Source organism: Pseudorasbora parva, chromosome 17 (genome assembly GCF_024679245.1).
Source record: "Pseudorasbora parva isolate DD20220531a chromosome 17, ASM2467924v1, whole genome shotgun sequence".
In the NCBI taxonomy this organism is placed as follows: Eukaryota; Metazoa; Chordata; class Actinopteri; order Cypriniformes; family Gobionidae; genus Pseudorasbora; species Pseudorasbora parva.
Window position 1 is genome coordinate 1,725,894 of NC_090188.1, and position 24,371 is coordinate 1,750,264.

The 24,371-nt window shown below is 41.4% G+C and overlaps 1 protein-coding gene across 2 annotated transcripts in view; it reads left to right on the plus strand.

Annotated features, from left to right (window-relative positions):
* Positions 1-24,371, plus strand: part of LOC137044895 (gamma-aminobutyric acid receptor subunit pi) — a 126,657-nt gene that overhangs the window by 64,019 nt on the left and 38,267 nt on the right. For both annotated transcript variants that reach the window (XM_067421274.1, XM_067421273.1), the window contains exon 3: positions 20,947-21,059. In XM_067421274.1, coding sequence (XP_067277375.1) covers positions 20,947-21,059 — 113 coding nt within the window. The remainder of the gene's footprint in view (positions 1-20,946; positions 21,060-24,371) is intronic.

Below are 24,371 nucleotides of genomic sequence, written 5' to 3' on the forward strand. Positions count from 1 at the left end.
ACTCCACCAGATCAAAGAACAATAAACATTTAGCACCCAAATATTTATGCAGATCTTGGTTCTTTTCTCAGACCCAAATGGTCCCTCCTATCCTTGAGGCCTGACAGCAAATGTTTATCAAAAGATCTTTATGAGCATCTCCCCACACCAGAGGAACAAACCCGGTTGTCCTTCTTTTACGACCTGTTTTACTAGAGCTGGAATGTCACCAGTTCCCCTGATGTGAGGATGAAACCTGTTTACCAATCACACCAAAAGTATTTATATTGACCATACAGAAACAGCTTGTGGCAGTATCTGTGATATTTGCATGTGACCCAGAGGGTGAGAGGGTCATATCTCGGCAGGGGTGAGGAAATAGGATTGGGCCAGGTGCAGTCTTGTTTACTCTTGCATTCAGATAGTGAAGTTTTATTGTCTTTATTGCAGCTTTAATCCCTTTAGTTTGTTCTCAGGTGAAATCCATTCTTACAAGAGATTTACAGTAGGCAGGTCATTTTTGACTGGGCCCAGTGTAATTAGTTACTAAGTAATTAGTTACTGTAATTTAAGTAAAGTAAGGGAATACTCGTATTTTTCCTGTCATTTAATTACAGTCACTTCTGATGTAATTGAACCGCAATCGTGGGTAAGACTGCCGACCTGACTGCGGTCCAGAAGGCCATCATTGACACTAGAGCCCTGAACGGGCCTAAAATCTAGGCCCTAGCCCGGCCCTGGCCCGAGACGCTGAGGCCCTAGCCCGGCCCTGGCCCGAGACGCTGAGGCCCTAGCCCGGCCCTGGCCCGAGAAGTTGAGGCCCTAGCCCGGCCCTGGCCCGAGACGCTGAGGCCCTAGCCCGGCCCTGGCCCGAGAAGTTGAGGCCCTAGCCCGGCCCTGGCCCGAGACGCTGAGGCCCTAGCCCAGCCCTGGCCCGAGAAGCTGAGGCCCTAGCCCGGCCCTGGCCCGAGACGCTGAGGCCCTAGCCCGGCCCTGGCCCGAGACGCTGAGGCCCTAGCCCGGCCCTGGCCCGAGACGCTGAGGCCCTAGCCCGGCCCTAACCCGAGACGCTGAGGCCCTAGCCTGGCCCGAGATGCTGAGGCCCTGGCCCGAGACGCTGAGGCCCTAGCCTGGCCCTGGCCCGAGATGCTGAGGCCCTAGCCCGGCCCTGGCCCGAGAAGCTGAGGCCCTAGCCCGGCCCGAACCCGAGACGCTGAGGCCCTAGCCTGGCCCTGGCCCGAGACGCTGAGGCCCTAGCCTGGCCCTGGCCCGAGAAGCTGAGGCCCTAGCCCGGCCCTGACCCGAGACGCTGAGGCCCTAGCCCGGCCCTGGCTCGAGAAGCTGAGGCCCTAGCCCGGCCCTAACCCGAGACGCTGAGGCCCTAGCCTGGCCCGAGACGCTGAGGCCCTGGCCCGAGACGCTGAGGCCCTAGCCCGGCCCTGGCCCGAGACGCTGAGGCCCTAGCCCGGCCCTGGCCCGAGAAGCTGAGGCCCTAGCCCGGCCCTGGCCCGAGACGCTGAGGCCCTAGCCCGGCCCTGGCCCGAGACGCTGAGGCCCTAGCCCGGCCCTGGCCCGAGACGCTGAGGCCCTAGCCCGGCCCTGGCCCAAGACGCTGAGGCCCTAGCCCGGCCCTGGCCCGAGACGCTGAGGCCCTAGCCCGGCCCTGGCCCGAGACGCTGAGGCCCTAGCCCGGCCCTGGCCCGAGACGCTGAGGCCCTAGCCCGGCCCTAGAGGCATAAAAAAGTCGGGGCCCGTCGGGCTCGGGCATAAATGCAGGGCTTTAATTGACACCCTCAAGCGAGAGGGGAAGACACAGAAAGAAATATTGGGCTTTAGACAACACAATCCAGAAAAATGTCATTCCATCCGTCCATCCCTGATTGACACATTTCTATTTTCATCCATCCATCTGTCCACCTTTTTATTTTTATTCAGCTCAACATCCATCCGTCCATCCTTAACACATTTCTATTTTCATCCAGCTCAACATCCATCCGTCCATCCATCCCACATTTCTATTTTCATCCATCCGTCCATCCTTAACACATTTCTATTTTCATCCATCCGTCCATCCTAAACACATTTCTACTTTCTTCCATCCGTCCATCCTTAACACATTTCTACTTTCATCCATCTGTCCATCCTTAGCACATTTCTATTTTCATCCATCCATCCATCATTCTATTTTCATCCATCCGTCCATCCTTAACACATTTCTACTTTCATTCATCCGTCCATCCTAAACACATTTCTATTTTCATCCATCCGTCCATCCTTAACACATTTCTATGTTCATCCATCCGTCCATCCTAAACACATTTCTATTTTCATCCATCCGTCCATCCTTAACACATTTCTATTTTCATTCATCCGTCCATCCTTAACACATTTCTATTTTCATCCATCCGTCCATCCTTAACACATTCCTTCTTTCATCCATCCGTCCATCCTTAACACATTTCTACTTTCATCCATCCGTCCATCCTTAACACATTTCTATTTTCATCCAGCTCAACATCCATCCGTCCATCCATCCCACATTTCTTTTTTTTATCCATCCGTCCATCCTAAACACATTTCTATTTTCATCCATCCGTTCTTCCTTAACACATTTCTACTTTCATCCATCCGTCCATCCTTAACACATTTCTATTTTCATCCAGCTCAACATCCATCCGTCCATCCTTAACACATTTCTATTTTCATCCAGCTCAACATCCATCCGTCCATCCATCCCACATTTCTATTTTCATCCATCCGTCCATCCATCCCACATTTCTATTTTCATCCATCCGTCCATCCTTAACACATTTCTATTTTCATCCATCCGTCCATCCTTAACACATTTCTATTTTCATCCATCCGTCCATCCTTAACACATTTCTATTTTCATCCATCCATCCAACATTTCTATTTTCATCCATCCGTCCATCCTTAACACATTTCTATTTTCATCCATCCATCCAACATTTCTATTTTCATCCATCCATCCATCCTTAACACATTTCTATTTTCATCCATCCGTCCATCCTTAACACATTTCTATTTTCATCCATCCATCCAACATTTCTATTTTCATCCATCCGTCTATCCTTAACACATTTCTATTTTCATTCATCCATCCCACATTTCTATTTTCATCCATCCATCCATCCTTAACACATTTCTATTTTCATCCATCCGTCCATCCTAAACATTTCTATTTTCACCCATCCGTCCATCCTTAACACATTTCTATTTTCATCCAGCTCAACATCCATCCGTCCATCCATCCCACATTTCTATTTTCATCCATCCGTCCATCCTTAACACATTTCTATTTTCATCCAGCTCAACATCCATCCGTCCATCCATCCCACATTTCTATTTTCATCCATCCATCCATCCATCCCACATTTCTATTTTCATCCATCCGTCCATCCTTAACACATTTCTATTTTCATCCATCCGTCCATCCTTAACACATTTCTATTTTCATCCATCCGTCCATCCTTAACACATTTCTATTTTCATCCATCCATCCAACATTTCTATTTTCATCCATCCGTCCATCCTTAACACATTTCTATTTTCATCCATCCATCCAACATTTCTATTTTCATCCATCCGTCCAGCCTTAACACATTTCTATTTTCATCCATCCGTCCATCCTTAACAAATTTCTATTTTCATCCATCCAACATTTCTATTTTCATCTATCCGTCTATCCTTAACACATTTCTATTTTCATTCATCCATCCCTTATTTCTATTTTCATCCATCCATCCTTAACACATTTCTATTTTCATCCATCCGTCCATCCTAAACACATTTCTATTTTCATCCATCCGTCCATCCTTAACACATTTCTACTTTCACCCATCCTTCCATCCTTAACACATTTCTATTTTCATCCATCCGTCCATCATTAACACAATTTTTATTTTCATCCAGCTCAACATCCATCTGTCCATCCTTAACACATTTCTATTTTCATCCAGCTCAACATCCATCCGTCCATACTTAACACATTTCTATTTTCATCCATCCGTCCATCCTAAACACATTTCTATTTTCATCCATCCGTCCATCCTTAACACATTTCTATTTTCATCCATCCGTCCATCCTTAACACATTTCTATTTTCATCCATCCGTCCATCCTTAACACATTTCTATTTTCATCCATCCATCCAACATTTCTATTTTCATCCATCCGTCCATCCTTAACACATTTCTATTTTCATCCATCCGTCCATCCTTAACACATTTCTATTTTCATCCATCCATCCAACATTTCTATTTTCATCCATCCGTCCATCCTTAACACATTTCTATTTTCATCCATCCGTCCATCCTTAACACATTTCTATTTTCATCCAGCTCAACATCCATCCGTCCATCCATCCCACATTTCTATTTTCATCCATCTGTCCATCCTTAACACATTTCTATTTTCATCCATCCGTCCATCCTTAACACATTTCTATTTTCATCCAGCTCAACATTCATCCATCCATCCTTAACACATTTCTATTTTCATCCAGCTCAACATTCATCCATCCATCCTTAACACATTTCTATTTTAATCCATCCGTCCATCCTAAACACATTTCTATTTTCATCCATCCCACATTTCTATTTTTATCCATCCGTCCATCCTAAACACATTTCTATTTCCATCCATCCATCCATCCATCCATCCATCCATCCATCCATCCATCCATCCATCCCACATTTCTATTTTTATCCATCCGTCCATCCTTAACACATTTCTATTTTCATCCATCCGTTCATCCTTAACACATTTTTACTAGGGGTGCAACGGATCGCAGTTCATCCGTGATCCGAACGGATTACGATCCACGGTTCGGAACGCACGTGACCCGCGGATTTATTGCGGATTCATCTTAATTGTTTAGCGATCGCAGAGTAAAAGACAGTTTCATTTGCCGATATTGCTTTTTAAGTATTTTTTTCCCTTTAAACTCGCCGAGTTTCAGTGAAACTACACACAGCAGTCGTTCACGTGAAGGCATAATCAGTCAACAATGGCTAGCGGAGGAGCAGAAGAACTCTAAAAACCTCACGCATCATTCACATCGCATGTATGAGAGCATTTTGGTTCCCCGTGAAATATAAAAATGATGGAAGGAGGGCGGTGGACAAAATGTAACAGTAGGTAATGTTACTGTGGCAGCATGAGAGCCGTATGTAAGTGGCATTACATCGAGCATTGCTATCTGAAGCGACACCTGCTGATGCCCGTTTCACACACAGCGTAGTCTGTTTGCAGTGCGTGTTTTTTTCCGTACCATGTTAACAGATTACAGTTTTCACACTGCACGCAGTGTCGGTCCGTCAGTGCGAAGTGCCGCGATCGTTTATGCACCGAGTCTGTTTTGCTGTGCTGAACGCGCTGAATTAAAGGGACAGCGCGCTGTCTGCATTAAAACAAACAGGTATTGATGCGAAAATCTAGTAATTTCCCCAAATATACATATAGCCTAATGTAAGTGTACTCTGTTTCAAAGTCAACACATGGCTTTTTGCCTCGGGTTAAGCAAGAAAAATGGCTTTTAGCTTTAGGTAAACAAGCGAAATAATGGAGAGCACTCTTTTCTGGAGGTGAAAAAGAAAAGTTATTTATGAACTGCAGGATTTCTTTTAAAAAGATTTTAAAAAATGAAAGAAAAAACGAGTTGGCTGTTTTTGTCTATTGTAAGTTCTAATTTAAAATGTTTGTTATTGTAACAGTCTAGCCGGTTTCTAAGGTAAGGCTATATAAATATAAAGTAATGCATTGAATAAAACATTGTTTAAATTTAGTGTGTTTAAACATGATATCTATAAAAGAGTGTAGACCTACAAAGAGAATTGCAATGATGACAAGCCATGTTCAGTACCAACTTTTGGATTTTAAATAAAAATAATGATTGTGTGTTAAACAGGTGTGAGAGGTCTTCTCTCTCCCCTGAATGTTGATATCCTAATCTTGTTTTTTGTTTTGTTTTTTTCATTATATGCTCAGGGCCATTTTTACATCACAGGTTGTATTTCACGTTACACTTTAACAACTGAGTAAATGTGATTTATTCAGCTGGTTATTTATTTTAGCCTATAGGTTATGCTAACACCAAAAATTTTCATACAATAAATGGAAAGCAAAAAAATATTCTCCTCCCCCTTTTTTTCTGATCCGAAAAATGATCCGATCCGTGACTAGTGATCCGTGATGCGATCCGAACTGTGAATTTTGTGATCCGTTACACCACTAATTTCTACTTTCATCCATCCGTCCATCCTTAACACAATTTTTATTTTCATCCAGCTCAATATCCATCCGTTCATCCTTAACACATTTCTATTTTCATCCATCCGTCCATCCTTAACACATTTCTATTTTCATCCATCCGTCCATCCTTAACACAATTTTTATTTTCATCCAGCTCAACATCCATCCGTCCATCCATCCCACATTTCTATTTTCATCCATCCGTCCATCCTTAACACATTTCTATTTTCATTCATCCATCCATCCATCCCACATTTCTATTTTCATCCATCCGTTCATCCTTAACACATTTCTACTTTCATCCATCTGTCCATCCATCCCACATTTCTATTTTCATCCATCCATCCATCCATCCATCCATCCATCCATCCATCCATCCCACATTTCTATTTTCATCCATCCGTCCATTCTAAACACATTTCTATTTTCATCCATCCGTCCATCCTTAACACATTTCTAGTTTCATCCACCCATCCACCCATCCATCCATCCATCCATCCATCATCCATCCATCCATCCCACATTTCTATTTTCATCCATCCACCCATCCATCCATCCATCCCACATTTCTATTTTCATCCAGCTCAACATCCATCCATCCATCCTTAACACATTTCTATTTACATCCATCCGTCCATCCTTAACACAATTTTTATTTTCATCCAGCTCAACATCCATCCCACATTTCTATTTTCATCCATCTGTCCATCCTTAACACATTTCTATTTACATCCATCCGTCCATCCTTAACACAATTTTTATTTTCATCCAGCTCAACATCCATCCCACATTTCTATTTTCATCCATCTGTCCATCCTTAACACATTTCTATTTTCATTCATTCATACATCCATCCATCCCACATTTCTATTTTCATCCATCCGTTCATCCTTAACACATTTCTAATTTCATCCATCTGTCCATCCATCCCACATTTCTATTTTCATCCATCCGTCTATCCTTTACACATTTCTATTTTCATCCATCCATCCATCCATCCATCCATCCATCCATCCATCCATCAATCAATCCATCCCACATTTCTATTTTCATCCATCCGTCCATCCTTAACACATTTCTATTTTCATCCATCCGTCCATTCTAAACACATTTCTACTTTCATCCATCCGTCTATCCTTAACACATTTCTATTTTCATCCATCCATCCATCCATCCATCCCACATTTCTATTTTCATCCATCCATCCATCCATCCATCCCACATTTCTATTTTCATCCAGCTCAACATCCATCCATCCATCCATCCATCCATCCCACATTTCTATTTTCATCCATCCATCCATCCATCCATCCATCCCACATTTCTATTTTCATCCAGCTCAACATCCATCCAGCCATCCTTAACACATTTCTATTTACATCCATCCATACACTGCTTCATTGGAGAAAACTATTGGCAGATACACAAATATTTGTTTTATCAAATGAAGAGGTGAAATGCTCTAAAGTGACTCTTAGATGCATGATATCTGAATGTAAGAGAAACCGATTACTGCAAAACTAAAGCGGGATGAATGGATGGATGGATGTAAAACATTCTCAAGGTCAGTAAGGATTAATATGAAATGATAAACCTCCATAATGGGATGTAATATTGTCTGTTTTATGTTTGAGGAGCCTGTAGTATGAAGGCAGAAGCGCCTACAGTCTGTAATTCAGGGTCTGTGAGTGTGAAGCATTAACTGCCGGTGGGAGTAATCATCATTACTATATTGATTACATGTACTCATCAAATCGCACCGAGCACAATGATCATTCCTATCCGTCCACGACCACGGGCTCAGAGCCACAGGGATTTGGGGCACGAGAACAAGGACGACAGAAGCAGAAAGGATGGGCAGTAAATCCTGAAAGGCCCTGGAATCTGCTGAGAACAGTGAAAACCAGATGGAGGTGTCCTGCGCTTTCTGTAGCGAATCAAATGAGTGATGAGAGAGGTAGAGGAGGAGAGGAAACACTTTTTGAGTTGTGTTGTATGATTACAGCTTAGTTCTAATATATACGCTGTGAGATATAGCAGATTACTACATTTAAGCAATTAAAGCATGCTTGTGTAACATCTAACTAGGTTTTTACATATTCTCGGTGGAACATAATCATGTTTTTATTGAATAATGTAAATTTGAGTTGTGGCTTGTTCCAAGATATCGATTCAAACGCCCGCGCAATCTTGTTCTTAAAGGGGCGGTGAAATGCTGTTTCATGCATACTGAGCTTTTTACACCGTTAAAGACTTGGATTCCCATCCTAAACATAGACAAAGTGATGGATGGAGTTTTTTTCGAGTATGGCTCGGCTCGACGTTAATAGAGCGGAAGGTCCTTGTATGGGCCGTACGGGCTCTTCTCCCGGTAGGGTGCGCTCGCGTGACTAGAGCGAGAGAGGAAACGCACGCCCATAAACACTCTCAGCTGCAGATCCAGTCCTCCGTGAACACTTCTGTCCGCGCCGCGCTCCACTTTATTCCTATGGGTGACGTCGAGCGACTTCAACGCTTCAGCACAGCATTCTGGGAAGGCAGCGCTGCATTTGAACCGATTTGAACGCAGAAATGACGGGAAGCTTCACAACATCGCTTCAGTCGGGTCGCAAAAGTGGATCTCCACGGTCACTGCTGTCAGGACTTCACCAAATCATACCAAAGAAGTGTGTTTTTGACAGAGCGGTCGCAGCGATAAAGGTTCGGTCCTGCTTTGGAAGCAGCCGGTGAGTTAAACTGCTTCAGATGTCTGTGCTGTCGGCTATCGTCGCGTGAGTAAACATCAGTAAACGACACGATCGCGTATAACGTCAGTTAATTTATCAATGGAGCATGTGATTTATGGTGTGTGTTTAAATACATTTGTTTAGCTGACCACTATAGGTGTCAGTTTGATTATTGTAAAACCACCCAAACATAAACCTAGCGTTCTCACAAAGCGTGCTTCGTCATTCACGTGCGCTAACGGAGTCCATTGTTGTTCTCTGTATAACGTTACACTAGTCTGACGTGCAAAACCGTTTTGCTTGCTACTGCTAAGGTTTAGTCTCATACAATAGTCCATAAACCGAATCATGTCCTCATAAACTGCGAGTAAACACACACAAATGTTGACAGGTCACTAAATACAGTCCATACCACAGAGACGGACGTCCTGCTGCTGCTGCTTCTCCTGTTCAATTTATTTCAGCCTCCGGATCTGATTCTGGATCATTATCTGTATTAGTTGAATCTGATTGATAGCCATGGTTTATTTAGGGTAGCGTTTTCTTCTCCACGCTTGAGGACGTCACCGCTTTGTGTGCGCTCGTCATTCTTTAGCTCCGCCCACACGATACGCCTCCAGGCGCTCGGTTTTTTCCGGAAATACTCGGTACAGCCTATATTTCTTTTATAAATATAATAAAACTAAAGACTTTTTGGAGATATGAAGGATGCAATACTACTCTATAGGTACTCAAGATTGACATGAGATTGACTGAAACTGAGTGTTTCACCGCCCCTTTAAATAACAACAATCTGACACAGATTTCATATGACAGATCCATAAACAATTAATTAACATTAAGTCACTTTACATTTTAGATGTTTTTTTCTATTTCAGCAGCAAAAATATTTCCAAACAGAACCGTAACGTATCTCACAGCAACAGTGTGTGTTACTGAATGATTCAGTGTTTCAAATGAATTGGTTGAATCAATTACCTGTTTTTGAATGAACCATTTGCATGAATTGACTCAAAGACTCGCTCATTGCGACTCACCTGACGCCACCTACTGGAGGTTTAGTTTCATATTTAAACATATTTTCCAACATTTGTGTATTTGGATAAACAAATAAGAAATCTCATAACATTATTTAATGCAGTTGTGATTTTTCAGTGTAAATTATTTAATTTCATGGGTAACAGCCCTATAGTGTCTTATTTTAATTTAATGTATAGATCAAATTTAAGAATATAATATGAAACCTGAAGCATATCATATATTTAATAAGATTAGGGGGAAAATGGCCTTTATAAAAGGTAAAACTGTCACAAATATGATTTAAATGTTAAAACACTAGTGAGAATATTGCTTCAGAATAAACAATATTCTGTACTGCTGATCCGATGAGGTCCGCTGCTCATTCAGTTACTCGCTCATGCTCAGTATCAGCGGCTCGTGAGTTCATCAGATCTCTCAGTTCAGTGAACTGTTGGAGTTACAGCATATAATTCAAGACATTAGTTTATTTAAATTCGGAGGGACTGTCACTCATGTCAGAAAGTGAGTAACTAAAGTAACGTGTGTGGTCAGCGCTGATTTGAGACGCGAACCGTTTAGAACGATTCAGTCCGATTTGGTGAACTGGTTCGCCCGGCTCACTAAAAAGAACCGGTTCAAACGAACGATTCGTACGTGAACCAGACATCACTAGAGTGATGATCCGATCGGGCTTGTGAGTGAAGAAGAAATGGTTTGCGTTTGTGCCTTTCCGATTTGTAAAAATTTGCAGCGAACACTTGACTAACTTACACAGACACAACACAGCCGGGCCGGTTGAAGAAAATGCCATTCAGTGGTTAAAGACGGGTGCAGCCACTGTGGAGATAATATACACTTTATTTATCCTTCCATTTGGGCACACACGGCTTGAGGATAGATAATTTAAAATAATCTTGCTTTACACACACAACGCTCTTCCCAACTGGATTGCCTATTTTCCGGCTACCGCTGCGTTCCCACGGGACTTCGGCGTGAGACACAGCTAGCCGGCTAAGATAGGTGAATTTTAACAATGGCTAAGTGGCTAAACGCATCTCGTTGTCGTGTGAGGGACCTGTTCATGTTGGACAGACATTTTAATTGCATTTTGTGTGTGTTAAGAGGCTCAAAGACACCCGTTACGTTTATGCCCCCAAAGCTGCCGTTTTGGCTGAGGGGGGCTCTGGTCATTAACTGTAATAACTCTGCGTTGCAAGCACCAATCCGGTTCGCTTTTTTTTTCTATAGAGTGTACTCACAAAGATATAACTATCAAGACAAACTTAAAAATTCGCCGGACTTGTCCATTAAAGGGTTAGTTATCCCCATAAATGAAATGTCTGTCATTAACTCCTCCCCCTAATGTCGTTCCACACCCGTAAGACCTCCGTTCATCTTCACACACAGTTTAAGATATTTTATATTTAGTCCGAGAGCGTATGCAAGTGTATGCACACTATACTGTCCATGTCCAGAAAGGGAATAAAAACATCATCACAGTAGTCCATATGAGACATCAGTGGGTTAATTAGAGTCTCTTGAAGCATCCAAAATACATTTGGGTCCAAAAATAACAAAAACTACGACTTTATTCAGCATTGGCTTCTCTTCTGGGTTTCTCCAAAAAGATACAAACGGTTAATGAATCAGTGAATCGTTCAATGCTTCGGATCGCCAATGTCACGTGATTTCAGCAGTTCGGATCGCGTGTCAAACTGCTCATTGATTCATGGCCGTTTGAATCTTTCGGATATACCTTTCAGCATTGATGGTGCCTTTCCAGATGTGTAAGCTGCCCATGCCACACACACTCATGAACCCCAGACCATCAGAGATCAGCTTCTGAACTGAGCGCTGAGAACAGCTTGGGTTGTCCTTGTCCTCTTTAGTCCGGATGACATGGCATCCCAGTTTTCCAAAAATAACTTTAAATTTTGATTCGTCCGACCACAGAACAGTTTTCCACTTTGCCCCAGTCCATTTTAAATGAGCCTTGGCCCAGAGAAAACGCCTGCGCTTCTGGGTCATGTTTAGATATGGCTTCTTTTTTGACCTATACAGTTTTAGCCGGTGACGGCGAATGGCACGGTGGATTGTCTTCTCCAATGTTTTCTGGAAGTATTCCTGAGCCCATGTTGTGATGTCCATTACAGTATCATTCCTGTATGTGATGCAGTGCCGTCTCAGGGCTGAAGATCACGGGCATCCAGTTTGGTTTTCCGGCCTTGACCCTTACGCTCAGAGATTGTTCCAGAGTCTCTGAATCTTTGGATGATATTATGCACTGTAGATGATGATAACTTCAAACTATTTGCAATTTTTCTCTGAGAAGCTCCTTTCTGATATTGCTCCACTATTGTCCACCGCAGCATTGGGGGAATTGGTGATCCTCTGCCCATCTTGCCTTCTGAGAGACACTGCCACTCTGAGAGGCTCTTTTTATTCCCAATCATGTTGACAATTGACATAATAAGTTTCAAATTGGTCCTCCAGCTGTTCCTTATATGAACATTTAACTTTTACAGCCTCTTATTGCTCCCTGCCAACTTTTTTGGAAAGTGTAGCTCTCATGAAATCCAAAATGAGCCGATATTTGAGCCAAAAATCCAATATTTGGAATGACATTTTAAAATGTGTCAATTTCAACATCTGATGTTATCTATATTCTATTGTAAATAAAATATAAGTTTGAGATTTGTAAATTATTGCATTCCTTTTTTATTCACAATTTATACAGTGTCCCAACTTTTTTTAAATTGGGTTTGTATGAAAAAGTTATGGAAGTTTAAATTTACTGTAATCAAATGTACTACTAAATATTTATTTTATATAAAACACTGTACTAAATGATTTTCACTCTAACATTTCTAAAAAAATAAGTTCCAAATTTGAAGTTGATATCACAAAAATTTTAGTTCCAAAGAGATGTTGTTTAGGCGCTGTACCAAAAATAGCCACCAGGTGTTACTGATGCATTCTCCTCTAACAAATTAATACATTTCTGTCCAAATATCACTTCTATCACAAAACAGTGACCAGATATGGGACCTTGAGACCTTTCTGATGATATGCGTTGTCAAGATCCGGAAAAAAGACGGTGACAGTTAAGGGGTTAATGGGAAAAGTTAATTTCTGATCATGCAACAGACTTCCTAACACAGTGTCTTACCAACTTTACTGATTCTGAACATAAAAGGCCATGCGTGTCATTTCTCTGCATGTTAAAACACTTCCTCTAAGTTTAATCTCTATAAGTCAGTTTGACTTCCTGAAGAGTGTGAACATTTTAGGAAATGCATTTAAAGGAAGACTGCATTGATGATCCACATCTGACCTGAATCTCTCCAGCACAGACATGCAAAACAGAGCAACATTTCCCCACATCACGAGTCTCTTTCATCCTTTCTGGTGCTCTTACTTTCCCTCTTCATCTACCATGCTGGTTTGATCATCGAGGTGCTGAGGAGGTCATGAGCATCAGCGGTGACACACTGACAGATCTTTAAAATCACCTGACACACACACACACACACACACACACACACACACACACACACACACACACACACACACACACACAGTGTAGCCAGAGCTTCAGACTGACAGCAGGTGAGGACTCCATCACAGCTTTCACTGGCCAAGGACCGCCTAGAGGCCATCTGATTGACATGTAAAGCAACCAATCACAGCTCGTTTTGTTCCGTATCATGTACAGGGCTCGGCATTAAGCATATTCATGTGCTTCTCCTGCGGACAAATAAATCTGTCATTCACTTGTCCGAGTAAAAAATGTGCTTGTCCATCTTGTGTGTTGAAAACGAAAACTATTTCTCTCGGACACGTTCAATACTGAGGACCGACAAGCCGATGAGCAGAGCCTCCTCATAAACACGATGCTCTTCTCGACTTTCCGGCTACCGCTGCGTTCCCACGGGACTTCTGCGCGAGACACAACTAGCCGGCTAAAACAGGTGAATTTAGAATCAGAATCAGAAAGAGCTTTATTGCCAAGTGTGCTTTCACACACAAGGATTTTTTTTTGGTGCTGAAGCTTCCAGTGCACATAAACAATACAATACAACACGGTAATAAAAAATTCTAAGAATAAAAATATTAATAAAAAATATGAACAGTATAAGGTCACGGATGTAGAATATGGTCATACAGATTAATATGCACTTTACAAGTACTTATAAACAGCCAATATCCTAATAGTTGCATATGCCACTAGTTAATACTGAGAATTTAACCATAAACTTGAGTTAGCAAAATTATATTTTTATTTTTTTAAGAAAGAAATAGAAAACAAAGCCTAATCAAAGCCAAAGCCCAATCAAAGCCTAAACAAAGCCAAAGCCTAAACAAAGCCTAATCAAAGCCAAAGCCTAAACAAAGCCAAAGCCTAATCAAAGCCAAAGCCTAATCAAAGCCAAAGCCTAATCAAAGCCTAATCAAAGCCAAAGCCTAATCAAAGCCAAAGCCTAATCAAAGCAGCCTAATCAAAGCCTAAACAAAGCCAAAGCCTAATCAAAGCCAAAGCCTAATCAAAGCCTAAACAAAGCCAAAGCCTAATCAAAGCCTAAACAAAGCCAAAGCCTAATCAAAGCCTAATCAAAGCCAAAGCCTAATCAAAGCCAAAGCCTAATCAAAGCAGCCTAATCAAAGCAGCCTAATCAAAGCCTAAACAAAGCCAAAGCCCAATCAAAGCCAAAGCCTAATCAAAGCCAAAGCCTAATCAAAGCCTAAACAAAGCCAAAGCCTAATCAAAGCCTAATCAAAGCCAAAGCCCAATCAAAGCCAAAGCCTAATCAAAGCCAAAGCCTAATCAAAGCCTAAACAAAGCCAAAGCCTAATCAAAGCCAAAGCCTAATCAAAGCCTAAACAAAGCCAAAGCCTAAACAAAGCCTAATCAAAGCCAAAGCCTAAACAAAGCCAAAGCCTAATCAAAGCCAAAGCCTAAACAAAGCCAAAGCCTAAACAAAGCCAAAGCCTAATCAAAGCCAAAGCCTAATCAAAGCTAAAGCCTAATCAAAGCCTAATCAAAGCCAAAGCCTAATCAAAGCCAAAGCCTAATCAAAGCAGCCTAATCAAAGCCTAAACAAAGCCAAAGCCTAATCAAAGCCAAAGCCTAATCAAAGCCTAAACAAAGCCAAAGCCTAATCAAAGCCTAAACAAAGCCAAAGCCTAATCAAAGCCTAATCAAAGCCAAAGCCTAATCAAAGCCAAAGCCTAATCAAAGCCATAGCCTAATCAAAGCCAAAGCCTAATCAAAGCAGCCTAATCAAAGCCAAAGCCTAATCAAAGCCAAAGCCTAATCAAAGCCTAAACAAAGCCAAAGCCTAAACAAAGCCAAAGCCTAATCAAAGCCTAAACAAAGCCAAAGCCTAATCAAAGCCAAAGCCTAAACAAAGCCAAAGCCTAAACAAAGCCAAAGCCTAATCAAAGCCAAAGCCTAAACAAAGCCAAAGCCTAATCAAAGCCTAAACAAAGCCAAAGCCTCATCAAAGCCTAAACAAAGCCAAAGCCTCATCAAAGCCTAATCAAAGCCAAAGCCTAATCAAAGCCTAAACAAAGCCAAAGCCCAATCAAAGCCTAATCAAAGCCAAAGCCTAATCAAAGCCAAAGCCTAATCAAAGCCTAAACAAAGCCAAAGCCTAATCAAAGCCAAAGCCTAATAAAAGCCTAAACAAAGCCAAAGCCTAATCAAAGCCTAATCAAAGCCAAAGCCTAATCAAAGCCTAAACAAAGCCAAAGCCTAATCAAAGCCTAAACAAAGCCAAAGCCTAATCAAAGCCTAAACAAAGCCAAAGCCTAAACAAAGCCAAAGCCTAAACAAAGCCAAAGCCTAAACAAAGCCAAAGCCTAATCAAAGCCAAAGCCTAAACAAAGCCAAAGCCTAATCAAAGCCTAAACAAAACCAAAGCCTCATCAAAGCCTAAACAAAGCCAAAGCCTCATCAAAGCCAAAGCCTAATCAAAGCCTAAACAAAGCCAAAGCCCAATCAAAGCCTAATCAAAGCCAAAGCCTAATCAAAGCCAAAGCCAAAGCCTAATCAAAGCCAAAGCCTAATCAAAGCCTAAACAAAGCCAAAGCCTAATCAAAGCCTAATCAAAGCCAAAGCCTAATAAAAGCCTAAACAAAGCCAAAGCCTAATCAAAGCCTAAACAAAGCCAAAGCCTAATCAAAGCCTAAACAAAGCCTAATCAAAGCCAAAGCCTAATCAAAGCCTAAACAAAGCCAAAGCCTAAACAAAGCCAAAGCCTAAACAAAGCCAAAGCCTAATCAAAGCCTAAACAAAGCCAAAGCCTAATCAAAGCCTAAACAAAGCCTAATCAAAGCCAAAGCCTAATCAAAGCCTAAACAAAGCCAAAGCCTAAACAAAGCCAAAGCCTAAACAAAGCCAAAGCCTAATCAAAGCCAAAGCCTAATCAAAGCCAAAGCCTAATCAAAGCCAAAGCCTAAACAAAGCCAAAGCCTAATCAAAGCCAAAGCCTAATCAAAGCCAAAGCCTAATCAAAGCCAAAGCCTAATCAAAGCCAAAGCCTAATCAAAGCCAAAGCCTAATCAAAGCCAAAGCCTAAACAAAGCCAAAGCCTAAACAAAGCCAAAGCCTAATCAAAGCCAAAGCCTAAACAAAGCCAAAGCCTAAACAAAGCCAAAGCCTAATCAAAGCCAAAGCCTAATCAAAGCCTAATCAAAGCCAAAGCCTAATCAAAGCCAAAGCCTAATCAAAGCCAAAGCCTAATCAAAGCCAAAGCCTAATCAAAGCCTAAACAAAGCCAAAGCCTAATCAAAGCCAAAGCCTAATCAAAGCCAAAGCCTAATCAAAGCCTAAACAAAGCCAAAGCCTAAACAAAGCCAAAGCCTAATCAAAGCCAAAGCCTAATCAAAGCCAAAGCCTAATCAAAGCCTAAACAAAGCCAAAGCCTAATCAAAGCCTAATCAAAGCCAAAGCCTAAACAAAGCCAAAGCCTAATCAAAGCCTAAACAAAGCCAAAGCCTAATCAAAGCCTAATCAAAGCCAAAGCCTAAACAAAGCCAAAGCCTAATCAAAGCCTAATCAAAGCCAAAGCCTAATCAAAGCCAAAGCCTAATCAAAGCCAAAGCCTAAACAAAGCCAAAGCCTAATCAAAGCCTAATCAAAGCCTAAACAAAGCCAAAGCCTAATCAAAGCCTAATCAAAGCCAAAGCCTAAACAAAGCCAAAGCCTAATCAAAGCCTAATCAAAGCCAAAGCCTAATCAAAGCCAAAGCCTAATCAAAGCCAAAGCCTAAACAAAGCCAAAGCCTAATCAAAGCCTAATCAAAGCCAAAGCCTAATCAAAGCCAAAGCCTAATCAAAGCCAAAGCCTAATCAAAGCCTAAACAAAGCCAAAGCCTAATCAAAGCCAAAGCCTAATCAAAGCCAAAGCCTAATCAAAGCCTAAACAAAGCTTAATCTGTCTTAGCCATTAAACAATGGCTAAGTGGCTAAACGCATCTCGTTGTCGTGTGAGGGACCTGTTCATGTTGGACAGACATTTTAATTGCATTTTGTGTGTGTTAAGAGGCACAAAGACACCCGTTACGTTTATGCCCCAAAGCTGCCGTTTTGGCTGAGGGGGGCTCTGGGCATTAACTGTAATAACTCCGTGTTGCAAGCACCAATCCGGTGTTTTTTTTTCTTCTATAGACTGTACTCACAAAGATATAACGATCAAGATAAACCTAAAAATTCGCCGGAGTTGTCCTTTAAGCGTTTTCTGTAATGCATCCACACAGCCCTGCAGGTTTATTTCTATGGAAATACAAATGCATCCCTCTGTCAAATCATTCCAACAGGTTCTGGAGGAATGAATCCTATTGCAGATGGTTTCTATCTGAAAGTGACCCGACGAGGCGCTGTCAATCTCACGATCTCATCATCATGACAGATATGAGTTGATATAAACTGTGTTTCGCTGCTGCACGACTCCCAGTCCGTTCTGAAATGCTGCTTTCATGTCTGAAGATGTCTACCGTTTCTTTTTTCTAAAATTAATCATTAAGAAACCTACAAGAGCGGTCACGCTTTCTTTTAGAAGTGCTGCTGTTTTGACGTGTGTTTATATAAGTGCATCTCATAAAACCTGTCACAAAATCTGGCTCATATTTTACCCAAAATCAAAAGCACTTTGAGCATAAGTTATGTTTTTATCTTGACAAATGTATTTTTAGGATTTTCTGAAGTTTAAGCTTGTTCCCCATACTCTCATTATCGTAACACACACGCACGCACACACCCACACACACACACACACACACACACACACACACACACACACGTTCATTACTGTAATAATAAAGTATTCAAATTATCAAGTATTTTTGTAAAATGATTAAATATGCTTAATGCTAAGTTACTTAAAAACTGAATTAAGAAAATAGAAAATAATGCAAAACAATATTTTATGCTGAAATAGGCTTTGTTTTCTATTTCTCTTTAAAAAATAAAAATATAATTTTGCTAACTCAAGTTTATGGTTAAATTCTCAGTATTAACTAGTGGCATATGCAACTATTAGGATATTGGCTGTTTATAAGTACTTGTAAAGTGCATATTAATCTGTATGACCATATTCTACATCCCGTAATTTAACTATTAATTAATAATCCCTTACTAACTATAATAAGCAGTAATTATTGAGGCAAAAGTCATAGTAAATAGTTGGTTATTAGTGAGAATTGGACTCTGATCTAAAGTGTGACCCTCATTTCTTATATTATTGATATTTGTTTTATATTTGCAGTGAACTGTGAGCTGGACGGTGTGTTGTGCGACTCACCCTGATGTGACTGAAGGTCATGTTAGGATTTTGAGTGTCTTGTCTGTGAGAAATCAAAGCCAAATGCTGGCAGAAATGGAGCTGGATGGGTTCCTTCTCATCTCACACATGACCCCACAGGCCTGGCAGAACAACAGACGCTCGTATGACACACACACACACACACACACACACATGCACACACACACGTAGTGTTTTCATGTTTTATGGGGATATTCCAGAGGCATAATGGTTTTTATACCATAAAAAAACATATTTTCTATCCCCCTACATTGCCTCTAAACCTACCCAACACACACACACACACACACACACACACACACACACACACACACACACACACATATGCTGGTTTTCATGTTTAATGGGGACTTTCCATAGGCGTAATGGATTTCATACTGTACAAACTGTACATCCTATCCCCCTACACTGTCCCTAAACCTACCCATCACACACACACACACACACACACACACACACACACACACACACACACACACACACACACACACACATGCTGGTTTTCATGTTTAATGGGGACTTTCCATAGGCGTAATGGATTTCATACTGTACAAACTGTACATCCTATCCCCCTACACTGTCCCTAAACCTACCCATCACACACACACACACACACACACACACACACACACACACACACACACACACACACACACACACACACACTGCCCTTAAACCTACCCATCACAGGAACCAATCAGCATTTTAGCTTTCTCAAAAAAACTCCTTCTGTGTGATTTATAAGATGTTTTCCTCATGGGGACCTAAAAATGTCCCCACAAGGATTTTGGATATTGCCATCTTTGTGGGCACATAATGTCCCATGGACCCATTACCAGCCCACACACACACGCTCGCCGGCGCTGTCACTCATTCACACAGCAGAGAGAGCAGTCCCTAGGGCTGGGAATTGTTTGGGTTTTTTACGATACCGTTGCCTGAACTGAATCTTAAAAAAAAAAGAAAAGTCACCAAACGACAGTGGATGAAATTTAAGGAATGGCTTTTTATTGAAAATGAACAATTTATTAAAATTTTAAAGTATACTTCAGGGCTTGACATTAACACGTGTCCAGGACAAGTGGATTTTTTGAAGCGGAAGGGAAAGAGAATTTTACTGACCCGACCAGACAAGCAGATTAAACGACAAAAAATAACTAGCGACACACCAAATTGCAATAATAATCATTAATTTAGTGTAAGTGGCGATTGATAGTGGATAATAGTGTAATATATAATGGACTGAAGGTGGCGCTGTTGACGAGGAGAAATTATTTTTATAGCCATATTGATATATAATCACAAATTATATATCAAAATTATTGTCTTGTTTTGGGGAAAAATAACTCAAAATGAAGAGAGTTTTTGCTTAAAATAAGATTAATAATCTGCCAATGGGGTGAGGAAAATAATCTTGTTTTCTGTTTGAATTAAGATTATTTTTCTCACCCCATTGGCAGATTATTTATCTTATTTTAAGGAAAAACTCTCTTCATTTTGAGTTATTTTCCCCCAAAACAAGACAATTACTTTTGCTTGTCTAGTAAATACTTCTTGTTTTAAGAGTTTTTAGATGTTTGGTCTAGAAACGATACAAAAATACTGAGGAAGAAGAGCATTTTTTCCCGCATCTACAGAAGCCTTGACGGTCAATTTTACTTTTAAATGATCTCATTTAAATTATGCACAGATATTCTCTGATTCTGTAATGTGCATGAAACTGATGCCATTGAGTTATCCTGTAGATAATATATATTTTTACTGTAGGCAGTTTTTAGCGTGCTCACCTGTGGTGTATTTACTGTACGTCACACACATGCACACGTCTTTCATATTTCATCATAAATGCGCTTTAGTTTCTGCTGAAGGTGCAGTGATATATTTAGCGCTTCTGCACAAAAGCCAAACGTGATGTCTTCCACACTACCGGATCAAAGTAATCCAATTATGAAAATGAGCTTATTTTTGTCCCTTATTTCAATTGTTCTGGGATCACTCTTATCAGTGTGGGCTGCCGAAAACTAAATCGTTCATCTGGCCTTAAATATCGAGTGTGTGTAAATGTGCTGAGGACGTAAATATATTCTTTCTCTTCATTCATACTCCTCTGTTTTTCTCCCACAGGTTTTTGGAAAACTCTCTGCTCAGCGCCGAGGCGAAAGATGGAGAGATTCTTCCTCCGACCATCCAGAAGCTGATGAAAGGATACAACAAATACCTCCGGCCTTTCTTTGACAGTGAGGACATAATGAATGTTTAATGCATGCTTGTGTGTTTGTAGGTGCTTTACTCCCTCACACAGATTGATTGATGCATTATATTACAATCAAATGTGAATACGGGATGTGATTAAGCCATAGCATCATCAATCAGGGAAAGACAGACGCTTGGAAATCACTTGGGACAAATTTTGTTGTGCATGCGTTAACTAAAGGCCTTTGCACACTCAGTGCCCTATCTTGCACCCAGCGCAGTTGACTTTGTACACCGCCGCATGTGTCATTCCTATTTTGCACCGGCGCAAAGTGCGCTTTTCCCTCCACAGAAGCACGTCGCTAAACTAGTGAATGAACTTGCGCTCCCTGGGCGGTTCAGCGCAAAAAAGGAGGCGTGTTCCGGCGCAAACAATCCCTGGAGCTATTTTGCTGTTCCATTAAACAGTTGCGCCACTGACCAGAAAAAACCTCGTCTGAAGTCAGCGGCGCGTTGCGCGTTGTTCATTCTGCTATTTTAAGGGCGCATGCTTGACCATAATGTATAGCGTGCACAACGCGCAGACACTTTGCTCATGAAACACAGATGCAACAGTTATTTTTGCAAATCATAAATTGTTACACTAAAAAAATATTAACACAAAAATAGGCATAAATCTAGCTTACAAATTATTCAGGCTAATTGTAGTAATTAAGGATCAGACCTGTTTGCTCCAGTGGCCAGACATATCTGTATATAAGGACAGCTGACAAACTGGTTTGTCCGTCAAGAACCAGGAAAAAAAAAAAGATCGACTGAAAAACTGAAAAAACTGTTTAACCGACGCCTGTTTAGGGGCTGCCATTGCTAACCAAGCCATCACCTGCTGTTAGCATCCCATTGACTCCCATTCATTTTTGAGTCACTTTGACAGTGAATAACTTTACATCTGAGACGAGAAAAGCAACGGGAGAAAATATTTAAACAACGTGATTCAGATTTCACTTTCCACAACTACTAGAAGACCTCCAGCTGTCAGACAGGAGGCTCACGTCACATCTACGTCCTCAAGCTCAGTCTGAGCCTGCGCAGTTCGCTCCGCCATCAGGAAGTGAGTGCTCCTATACTGACATCACATTCCGCCGTTGACGTCAATGGGATAGCTCAGTCCATTTCTTTTACTGTCTATGGGTTTCTCCCATCCCCATACAACACAACTCCTCTGTCTTTCACTGCTCTACAAGAACATCAGTCTCGTCGGCTGTGAACCGCTCCTGGCGTGCGTCTGGTAAATACGCCATAATAATAGCGATCCGTAAGGGAACTTGCGCAGCTGCTTTTAAAGGGAATGTTGGATGACGCTCTGATTGGTTTATTCACGTTACGCCCAAACCAACAAAATATTACGTTATACAAACACAAATTTGTATAACTACATGGGTATTACACTGGTATTACACTATAAATGTGGTTTATGAGGACATATCAAATGTCCCCATAATTCAAATGGCCTTAAAAACATACTAAATGATGATTTTTTGAGAAAGTAAAAATTCAGAATGTTTCCTGTGATGGGTAGGTTTAGGCAAGGCAAGGCAAGTTTATTTGTATAGCACATTTCATACCCAATGGCAATTCAAAGTGCTTTACATAGAAATTAATTAAAATAGTGGTAACAAATGCATGAGAAAAAAAAGAATACCATATGGACGAATAAAGAATTAAAAACAAGCATAGTTAAAACAGTCGTAAAGATATAGTAATTAAAATAATAATAATAAAAAAAAAAAAATTAGGGGCAGTGTGTGTGTGTGTGTGTGTGTGTGTGTGTGTGTGTGTGTGTGATGGGTAGGTTTAGGGGCAGGGGCAGTGTGTGTGTGCGTGTTTGTGTGTGTGTGTGTGATGGGTAGGTTTAGGGGCAGGGGCAGTGTGTGTGTGCGTGTTTGTGTGTGTGTGTGTGATGGGTAGGTTTAGGGGCAGGGGCAGTGTGTGTGTGCGTGTTTGTGTGTGTGTGTGTGATGGGTAGGTTTAGGGGCAGTGTAAGGGGATAGAAAATACGGTTTGTACAGTATAAAAACCATTAAGCCTATGGAGAGTCCCTGTAAACCACATAGACCAACATGTGTGTGTGTGTGTGTGTGTGTGTGTGATGGGTAGGTTTAGGGGCAGTGTAAGGGGATAGAAAATACGGTTTGTACAGTATAAAAACCATTACGCCAATGGAGAGACTACATTTCATAAAAACAAATGTGTGAGTGTGTGTGTGTGTGTGTGTGTGTGTGTGAGAGAGAGAGAGAGAAAGTGTGTGTGTGTGCGTGTGTGTGTGTGTGTGTGTGAGAGAGTGTTTGTGTGTGTGTGTGTGTGATGGGTAGGTTTAGGGGCAGGGGCAGTGTGTGTGTGTATGTGTGTGTGTGTGTGTGTGATGGGTAGGTTTAGGGGCAGTGTAAGGGGATAGAAAATACGGTTTGTACAGTATAAAAACCATTACGCCTATGGAGAGTCCCTGTAAACCACATAGACCAACATGTGTGTGTGTGTGTGTGTGTGTGTGTGTCTGTGTGTGTCTGTGTGTGTCTGTGTGTGTCTGTGTGTGTGTGTGTGTGATCGGATCCATAGACATACTACCAGGTGTTCGGGATTCAAGGAAATTAGTGGTCTTCTTTTTAATATGTGGCTCCAGTATCGCTAGCGGCATCAAACTGAGCCCCTGACACTTTGGATCGGTCGGTCTGGATAATCCCGCTGGATAAGGAGGAGAAACTCTCCTCTCTACGCGATCGCAGGAGTGGATGAACACAATATCTCCTCAGGACAAACAAATCATCCTCACTAGACGTCACTTTGTCTTTTTGTGCGTTTTCCCCTGCAACGCATTCATTAATAAGCATCGAATTTTTCGGATCACAAATTTTTTGGATCACGAATACGGAAAAACGAATGCGAACATTTCGGACTCTGTGTGCAAAGGCCTTAACTCTCTTTAACCCTTTACAAGACACTAGGGGTGGGCGATATAGCCTCAAAATGATATCATGATATTTCAAGAATATTTGCGATATATTATCCATCGTTTTCCAATGAGCTACTGTCATTGACTCCGTTTACATGGATAGCAGTTTTCTAATTATTGACCTTATTCTGATTAAGGTGTTTACATGTTATAGAACATAGATCAATGCGTGCGTCTCAATCTGCTCCGTCAGTAGTCAGGGCACTGATCAGGGATCAGCCCATTCACTTACCGGTATGTCCTGATCAGTGCCCTGACTACTGAACTAGGGAGCTGATTAAGACGCACCTTATATTAACCTAGTGTTGTCACGATACCAAATTTTTGACTTCGATACGATACCAGA